Source organism: Budorcas taxicolor, chromosome 14 (genome assembly GCF_023091745.1).
Source record: "Budorcas taxicolor isolate Tak-1 chromosome 14, Takin1.1, whole genome shotgun sequence".
Taxonomy (NCBI): Eukaryota; Metazoa; Chordata; class Mammalia; order Artiodactyla; family Bovidae; genus Budorcas; species Budorcas taxicolor.
In genome coordinates, this window is record NC_068923.1 from 14,827,764 (window position 1) to 14,837,136 (window position 9,373).

The following is a 9,373-nucleotide window of genomic DNA, read 5'->3' on the forward strand; positions in this document are numbered from 1 at the left end:
CCGAGGGCGCACTCGGACCTGGGCGGAGGCTGAGCTGGTCCCGCCCACCTCCAATTCCGCCCACCGCCCCGCCCCGCCCGGCCACGCCCACCCCGCCTGAGGCTGTAAGCCTTGCTGCTGGCGCCCCCTTGGGATAATGCACCCATGAAGGGTGCCTTCTGCAGGGCAATTAATTCCATCGCAGCAGGAAGCCGTCTCCCTCGCAGTGACTTGTTAACTCTGCAAGTAATTATGCAGGGATTCTCTGTAGCTGCAGAAAGGAATGAGGAAGCTCTTTGTGTCCTGAACCGGGGAGAGGTTACCTGGGCAAGGCAGGGGCTGTGTGCAAGAGGGGGAATTGGGAAGGGGCGCTAGGAGGGGGCTTGACACTGTGCAAAACCTCACGTCTGCACAGGACCGCGCCGCCCCGCCTGCCGCGCAAGCTTGGGCCTAAGGCTCCAGGAAGAAAGGGAGGACGCTGATGAGCTTGGGATGAGGGGTCAGACTTGGTGGCAGGACGTGCCTCCCTCCGAAACCTGGAAGGCCCAGGCCGAGCAGGACCCCCTCCCGGGGCCATGGGGGAGGACCTTCGGGAGTTGCTTCCGGCACACAGCAGGAGCAGTGGGGCCCGCGTCCCGTCCGTGGGCGTCCCACCTGCACTCCTGGCAGCTGTGGCAGAACTTTAGGTACAAGGTTTTTGCCAGCAGTTTGATGGGGAAGGAGGTGGTGGGAGAGGGGCGAGGTTAGACCTCTGGGGGAGTGGGGAGGAGGGCCTGGGGGAGCCCGTGGTGTCAGGGTGGAGTGTGGCAGGTGGTCCTAGGCCAAGCCCCAGCTCTGCTTCTTCTCCAAGCCTGCCCAGAGTCTACATGACTGTGATCACCCCAGGTAAGGAATGATCACCTTGGATGGCTTCTCCCTGTTTACCTCTTGGGACCCAGAGTCTAGGGCGTGAGAGGGAGGGGCCAGCTCTCTCACTTCTCTGGGGAGGGCTGTGCCTCTCCCCACATGTGGATGAGGAAGTCGAGACTCCGGGGTGGCAGGACTGCCCAGGTCCTGAGCGCAGCGGAGGGGGTGGCGTCGAGGCAGGCTGTGCAGCCGTGGTTCAGGGCCCTGTGCACTGCCTGAGGAGCTTGGGTGGGGCTGGGGGCTGTGGTGTCCCAGGGCCTCAGAACACGGGAGGCCCTTCCAGCTTCTCCGGGCAGGTGGCTGGCTGGGGCTGGGTGAGGGGCACCTTCCTCTCTCCAGCGCCTCTTGCACTCTGCACTCTTTCCTGCTGCTGCTTCAACAAATCTCTAACTTGTGGCTTAAAACAGCCAACAGGCTCCAGGGGAGGACCCTTCCTGCCCCTTCCAGTCTCTGGGGGCTCCAGGCATCCCTGGATGTGGCTGTGTCCCTGAGGTCTCTGCCTCCATTACATGCCCTCTCTCTGTGTCTCTCTACCTTATAAGGACACCAGACACTGGATCTGGCCCCCGCCTCTCAAATCTAGGATGGCCTCATCGCGAGATCGTTAACTTGATCTCATCCTTAAAGTCCCATTTTCCAATCAGGATCAACTTCACAGATTGTGGGAATCATTTGGGGGGGGGCACCATTCAGCCCAGCACTTACCTTGTTAGCTGTTCCCCACTATTCTGGGGATCCTGAGGATCAAGGACTTTCTCTTTGAGCTCAGCAGCCTTTCTTAAAGTGTTCACTGTGTGAATAAATGTCCCTGTCCACCCTTGGCTGGCCCTCTCCGTGAGGCAGGGTGGTGGGGGCCATGGTCAGACCCACAACCTTGGACAGCTGGGAGGGATTCTGATGGTGTCGGCCCAAAATACAAGGCAGTAAACCCTGCAGCACAGCTCAGGCATGACTCCAGCCTTGCCCCTCTCCTGCCAGGGCCTGACCCAGAGGCCAGCGCTCTGCTTCTGTTGGCTTCCAGACTCTAGAGGCAAGGCAGCCTGCGGCGAACTGCCCCATCCCCCGCCTCTGACGCTGTCCATGGTTCTGACTACCCGAGGTGGCTCTGCTGTGGGGGAGCTGGCCACCAATCACCCCAACCCTCTGTAGAGCATGGGACTTGGGCAGCTGCCACACGGTCACCCCACAGGCTGTGGGCACTTGTCAGAGTGTCTCCAGCCAGGGCCAGGCCCCAGCACCAGCATCGAGGCATCTGGGCCAGGTCAGGTGGGGAGGAGGAAGGTCAAGGACAGCTCCATGCAGGCAGGGGCTGTCCACACTGCAAGGGCCAGGGCCACACATGGACACTCTGCCCTTGCTTCTGCCCATCATGACTGATTTTTATTCTTGTTTGCAAAAATCCTGATAGCGTAACACCATCCCACGTGTATTGGGAGGAAGGCAGAGTAGCTTGGAAACCGGGTTAGGAATATCTGTCTCCCTGGCAACCAAGCCCAGCATGGGGAGAGCAGGGTCTTTGCTCTCCAAGGAACAAACAGGCCTGGAGCTGCATTCCCTGGGGCGGGGTGGGGGCGGGAGCAGACTCCTTGGGCATTACTCTTTGGGTATCTGGCATCAGCCCCCATCATGCCCAATCCAGAACCTACTCACCTGCTATCTTTTGTGGCACAACAAACTACCCCCAAACGTAGGCACTTAAAACAACACCATTCATGCTTTTGAAGTGTCCAAGGGTCAGGAACTCAAGTGCTGGACCTCGGGCTCACATTCTCTCATGAAGTTGCTGTTGGCTGGGGCTGTGGGCTCGTCTCAGGGCTCCGCTGGTTGTGGGGGTCCACTTCTGCGGTCCCTTGGGTGGTTGTTGGCTGGCTTTGGTGCCTCTGCACAGGGCTGCCAACAGGATGAGTAATCTGAGAGGGGATGGGAGGCAGAGCCCACATCAGAAGCTACAGTCTCAATAATCTGATCTCAGAAGTGACATCCCACTGGTCTCACCCCCTCTTCACTAGAAGTGAGTCCAGCCATGCTCAGTGGGGAGGGAATGACTCCCTGGATGTACAGTGGTTAAGACTCTCACTCTGACTGCCGAGGCCCTGGGTTTGATCCCTGATTGGGAAGCTAAGATCCCGCAAGCTAAATAGGATGGCAAAAAAAAAAAAAAAAAAGGAAGGAAGGAGATACACCAGGGCAAGAATACCTCTTAGAGCCTGCGCCCCACACTACCAGTCCCAGGTGTTGGGAGTGGGTTGCCTTGCCTTAGGTCTGGCAGGGATCTACCAAGTCTCTGACAGAACTTGGGCAGAGATTCCCAAGCCAGGAGGAGGTTGGCTGTGATCAGCAGGGACTGCCACCAAGTGCCATCCCACAGTCACCTCATACCTGGACAGAGTCAGTATCCAACTGACCCAAAGGTCTAGAGGCCGGTCTTGTGGGAGGGCACCCAGGATATGTGGCCTGCCCCCAGCCCCTTGGGGAAGGCCTTGTGTTAAATCTGAAATGCATGTGTTCTCACAAGGATGTCCTGGACTCAAGCCTTTGCCCAGCTGCATAGATTTTGGGACAAAATCTAGTCCTTTTGCATATTGTGGCCTGAGCCATCCCCCCAGCCCTCCCCCAAACACTCCTGCTCTCTGTATCTTGGAGCTTGCACACCCTCCTCCTGCAGGATCACGGGCTCCACCAGAGAGGCTTTGTCCACACCCCAGGCCTCTCTCTTTGCTTCTCATCCCACTCAGTAGCTCCCCCTGTCAATCTGCCCAGTTGTCCGCTGCTTGCCTGCCCTCTCGCCGGCACTTGCCCTGGTCTGGGTGCCCAGTGATATCTCTCCCTGTGGGTTTGGTGCAGCCCTCACACGGTTTCGTGGTTACATTTTATAGACAAGGACCTGAGGCTCAGGGGGCAGGCAGCATGCCTACAGTCACACACCTGAGTGTGGTCCCAGGCTGTCTGCATAAATATTTGTTGGACAGATGAAGGCAGGACTGAAGGAACGACTTTAGCACTTGCTCCTCGCCCAGCGGACGGCAGTGCCCAGCAGAGACTGGTCTCAGGCATGAGGGACAGCAGGTGCAAAGCGCAGCACGATAGGCGTGATGGGAGCAGAAGGCAAGAGACAAAGCTGAGAAGCTGGCCAGAGCAGGCGGTAGAGGGCCTTGAATGCCAAGACCAGGGTTTGGGACTTGCCCTCTGAGTGTGGGTGTGGTTGGAGGCAGCAGTCCCTGGGTCTGCGGCTGCTCGTGGGGTCGTCGTGGGTGGGGGGGGGCGCGGAGAATAACCTTGAACCATCGGGATCGGGATGGGGTCGGGGAAGGGAGGGCCCAAGGGCCGCGAACAGGGGGCCTGGGCCAGTAGTACCTGCCGCGCTCGCTCCCTCCCTCCCTCTCTGCGTCTTTGTGCCTTTCGCTTCCTTTCGCAGTAAACGTTCTTCCGAGAAATTCCAAGGGGATCTCAGCCAAGCTGAGGGGGAAGGGACCTGCCCGCGCCTGGGTGGGGGGAGGCGGAGGTGGGGGGAACGCACGGGTGAAGAGATCCGGAGCGGAGAGGGCGCGCGCGCGCGCGGGCGGGGGTGCGGGTTGCCTGCTGGCCAGGGGGCCCAGGACGGCCCGGGACGGTGACCCTGCGGGGCCCTGAGTCCCAGGCGCCCCAATCCGCGCGACTCCAGCCGCCCCCGCCCCCCACGCGGCCCCCGCCCCGGCTCTGCCCCGCCCCTCGCGCGGGGTCCGTGTCTGCGGCTGCGTTCCCCGAAAGACACGGCTGCACCCGGGTTCCCGTCCGCAGGGAGACCGAAGGGCACTGCTCCCCGCGCCGCCCCCGCCGCCTGGAGGCCCGGAGTCGCGGCATCCCAGGGATGCGAGTGCGCCCCCGACCCGAGGCCCGCGCTCCACGCCTAGACCCGCGGTGAGAGCCAAGGCTCGCGTGAGGAGACAGGGGAGGAGGCTCAGCGCCGGGTTCCCGGGCCCCCGGCCCAGAGGTGGGGGTGGGGGTAGCGCGCACCCCTCTCCCCGCCGGCAGGTACTGTCCACTCGCACCTCGTCCGGCCCTTTCCTCTCCGGACGCACCTATGGCTCCCCAGGGACAAGACGCGCCTCCCGACCACCCCCACCTCCCCACCCCTCATCCCACAGGTGCGGAGCGCCGGAAGGGGGCATTTCGGGCTGTCCCCCAGCGAGAGGGCAGGCCTCTTCTCCCCCGAGGGGGTGTAGCGATGGTGGATGTTCTCGCGGACGGGCGGGGGGCGGGGCTTTGGAGCTCCCCGGCTACCCCAAGCTCTGGATTCCGGCGGGAAGGTTGCCTTAGGATGCCAGGAAAGGGGAGGGCCCTTCGAGCTGGGCCAGGGGCTTGGTTTCCTTCCTGATCGAGGCTTCCCCCTGCCAGGCCGGTGTCCCAGACGACCCCCGCCCGCAGCCCCCGCCCCTTCCCGAGGCCCGCCTGGAGCATGTTGCCTGCAGCCATGAAGGGCCTCGGCCTGGTGCTGCTGGCGGCTCTGCTGTGCTCGGCCCCCGGTAAGTCTGGGGCCGCTGCCAGGGGCGGTGGGGGGAGTCCAGGTCACCTGAGAGTCTGTGCGAGACAGCTCCGGAGAGAACCAGGTGTGGGGTGGCCATTCTGCTACGATGCCCATCCAGCCCACACCCCCTCCCACACCTCTGCGACCCCGGCCCTCGGCCCTCGCAGCGTGACCCTCTGCTCGGGCTGCCCCGGCTACAGCCACGTGGATCTCTCCTGGCTCCCAGGGCGGGGGTGCTCTTCCTCCTGGGCCTTGGGCCTGCGGGCTGGCCCCACGCGGATGACTTGGCTTGGCGCCGGCGTTCCCGGACACGCTCTTCTCAGAGCCCCTCTGGCTCCCCATCAAGTCCTGTCTGACCTTCCTCGATGGAACCAACTGGATTCTGGGGGATGTGAACCGGGGGAGTGGCGGGGGGGAGAGGAGTGTGCAAGAGGGCACCACAGGTGTGATGCGTGTGACTCTGTGCGTGTGCACTGTGGGTATGTGTGGGGCCTGGGGGTGCAGAGGGGCTTCCAGAGTCCCAGCAGCAGCACCCTCACCCCAACCTGCCCAAAGACACAGGTTTTTCCCAGCCTGTCCTCCAGGTGCCAGTTTGACCTGGTCACTCCTGGTCAGGGGGTGCCTGGCCTCCTACAGCCACGAGGCTCTGCTAGGACCTGCAACGAGGCAGGTGGGGAGGATGCAGGGGGCTGGCTGGCCTGAACCCCGGTTCCTCTAGTCATCCTCCTCTCCGTGCCCTGCCCAGCTCATGGCCTGTGGTGCCAGGACTGCACGCTGACTACCAACTCCAGCCACTGCACCCCAAAGCAGTGCCATCCATCAGACACGGTGTGTGCCACTGTCTGGATCACAGATCCCAGCAGCAGTAAGTCAAGCTCCAGGCTGGGGGGTGGGGGTCGGTGGTGTCATTGGAGTCCCTCTGGCCTCGGACAATGGCGTGTGTCTACACGACCCTACCCTGCTGTGTGACAGTCAGCAGGTACCTGACTCTCTCTGACTCTTTCTGCAGAGCTGGGGGACAGCATGGGTGGGTTGAAGCCTCAGTTGTGTTGTTCTGGGGTCCTGAGCTGACCTGGAGGGTCCCTGGGCTGGGTCCTGGACATGAGGCTGAGAGGCTTGTGGGGCTCCAATCCCAGGCTGCCTGTCTTCATCCCCAGGCAGGAAGGATCATTCCGTGAACAAGATGTGTGCCTCGTCCTGTGATTTTGTGAAGCGGCACTTTTTCTCAGACTATCTGATGGGCTTCATTAACTCTGGGATCTTGAAGGTGGAAGTGGACTGCTGCGAGAAGGATTTGTGCAATGGGGTGGCACAGGCAGGGCGCAGCCCCTGGGCCCTGGCCGGGGGGCTCCTGCTCAGCCTGGGGCCCGCCCTCCTCTGGGCTGGACCCTGAGGCCCCCTCCCCACCGCAGGGCTTCCGAGCTTGTCCCCCCACACCTGAGCCCGTTGCTGCCCCCTCCCCAGCCTGGCCTGGCTGGCACTGGGGGCAGCCTTGGCTCCGCTCCGAGGCCTGTGGCTCCCGCCCGCCCCAGCTGTGAGAACTCCCTGTCTCCCCACCAGCTCCAAGTTGCAGCCACAGGACATCTCCAGGGACCAGGCACCCGGCAGGAGGCTGGGCCCCTGGGTCCCTGAGGGGAAGCCGGGCCCAGCCCAACAGCTTGGCTGTGAGGATATCTGCGGAGAAATAAAATCACTTCTGAGCCTGGAGACCCAGGTCTGAGCCTGGGTGGGATTTTGGGGAGGGAGGGGTTCCTGGCAGAGAAAGTGCAGGTGAGCTGGCGCAGGGAGGGTGGCGCGGGTCCTCTGGGGGTTGCCAGGGGACTGTGGGCCTGGAAAGGTTTGGGAACAGCCTGAGGGGCAGTGAGTGTTGGGCTGAGCAAGGTCACAGGGTGAGCCTGAGGGTGAGGCCTTGGAACCGTGTATGCACACACTAGGGAGATGGACACACCAGACCCACACCCATGTCCACTGAGGGCACACTCCCCGCCACACCACACTCATGCCCCCCATGCACTCCCACACTGATGCATTTGTGGCACAGCAGCTCCTGAATCGGTGTGCCCCAGCACAGGCAAACCGCACAGGTCCAGGTGTGTGTGCAGACGAGAACACACAGACACGGCCCTGTGTGCAGGTTTCCACGTGCCCTTTCCCGCTGGGGGTGGTCCGCTCCCCAAAGGCCATCAGGACTGTTTCAGGCTCATGTGCCAGGAGTCTGCCACAGAACTAGGCACACACACATCTCCACTCTGAGTCGGGTGCCGCCACAGGTAGGGTCTGGAAGGCCAGTCCCCCGACCAGGGTCTGCGGGATAGCACAGAGGGACTGGGTGCTTCAGGTGGGAGGAGGCAGGGAGGGCCCCTGGAGGTTGACCCGAGAGTGCAGCTTCTCCCAGCCTTCTCGGCTCCAGCAGTGGGCCCTCTGTTCGTCCCTGCACCCCTGAGTCCAGCCGGCCTCTGCACCCCTTGGCCACGTGAGTTATCTCATGGCCCACGCTCACCACGTGAGGCTCCACAGCCACTCCAGGCTTTCTCTGGGGTTTGGTCCTTGGCCAGTTCCTCTCCATCCCTCTGTGGCTGACCCAGCCCATGATCACTCCTGGGTCCTGCACCATCTGGAATGAATGATAGTGATGAATGAATGATCTCTCCCCAGGGCTGGCCCTGGCCTTCCTCCCTGGGCTTCTCTGCAAGCATGACGGAGAGGGGTCTGGAGGTCCCGGGGGAGTGAACCGGGGGAGAGTAGGGTCGGTGGATACTGGTCGGTGTCAACTTCCCGCTGGTGGAGACGCCGAGGGGCTTGTCGGAGGGTGTCTCCCACTCCGTTTTAAGTTTGCTCTGCTGCTCTGCGATGTACCCCTCCCCCAAACCTCAGTAAAGTGTGCTACCCACTGAGTGCGTCTGCTGCTTTTGGGACCCTTGGGACTGGGTGCTGCTGGCGGGTGACCTGGCAGACGTGGCTGGCTCAGGGGAAGCAGACAGAGAACCTTGGGGATTTGGGGGAGCTGGGAGCTGGAGCCAGGCGATCTGGAGCAATGGGACGCCTGGAGGTGTTGGGAGGATGTGGACGGACCACCCCAGGGGCATGGGTTCAAACCAACCTCTACCTAGTCTTTGCTGAATTTGTTATTTGAAGGAAGTGTTTAAACACAAAAAGGCATAAAGTTCTCCCAGGTCTTTTAGTGAAGATGCGCGATTCTGAGTGGACATGGGGCTTAGAGGGAGGGCACTGCGGCCCAGACAACCTGGCCTCGACACCTCAGCTCCTGTTTCCACGCAACCGAACCTGAGCTTGTGCTCCGACCTCTGAGGGCTTCTCAGTAGCCCCCACATTTGTGAGCTCTCGGAAGGATTGAAGCCCGCAGCCGGTGTGCCAGCTTGGCCCTGGGGCACGTGCACACATGTGTTGATCAGCCAGTGATAGCTTATGGTGAATGATGTCAGATTTGTGATCTCTGAAGTAGAAGATTTAGCTTCAGGACCAGAGACCAGGCTTGATCACTTAAGAGCTTTTGTGTAGCAGACTTTTATTAAAGTTTAAAAAGGGATAGACAAAGCTTCTGACATAGACATCAGAAGGGTGCCCAAACTCACTAGTCTTATCAAGGCCTCACATACTTTTGTAGAAGGAGCTAGCAACCCACTCCAGCACTCTTGCCTGCAGAATTCCATGGACTAAGGAGCCTGGCAGGCTCCAGTCCATGGGGTCACACGACTGAGCAACTAACACACTGTATACTTTTACCAGACCCACTCCCGCAACAAACATCTTAAATTAACAAGATTAGAACTAACAATAGAAAGGTCTTACCAGACCCTCTCCCACAATATAAGTCTTAAGATTGTAAGGTTAGTCAGAAGGTTCTTGTTAAGGAGAAACATGTCCTCGAGCAAGATACTTTGTTATATTGACTAACTGCTAAGTCACTTCAGTCGTGTCCGACTCTGTGAGACCCCATAGATGGCAGCCCACCAGGCTCCCCTG

General features: G+C 61.0%; 1 protein-coding gene across 1 annotated transcript; it reads left to right on the forward strand.

The window, feature by feature from the left end:
- Window positions 1-5,266: 5,266 nt before the first annotated feature.
- On the forward strand, window positions 5,267-6,782 carry LY6H (lymphocyte antigen 6 family member H). Its single transcript, XM_052651884.1, has 3 exons — window positions 5,267-5,387; window positions 6,135-6,254; window positions 6,547-6,782. Exons 1-3 carry the CDS (start codon window positions 5,321-5,323, stop codon window positions 6,780-6,782), a joined length of 423 nt encoding a protein of 140 aa, XP_052507844.1. The 5' UTR covers window positions 5,267-5,320.
- Window positions 6,783-9,373: the final 2,591 nt, after the last annotated feature.

Coding starts and splice junctions, on each gene's coding strand:
- LY6H (XM_052651884.1), top strand. CDS start 5,321: ATGTTGCCTGCAGCCATGAAGGGCCTCGGCCTGGTGCTGCTGGCGGCT. Junction 5,388..6,134: donor TCTGCTGTGCTCGGCCCCCG/GTAAGTCTGGGG, acceptor TGCCCTGCCCAG/CTCATGGCCTGTGGTGCCAG. Junction 6,255..6,546: donor GATCACAGATCCCAGCAGCA/GTAAGTCAAGCT, acceptor CTTCATCCCCAG/GCAGGAAGGATCATTCCGTG.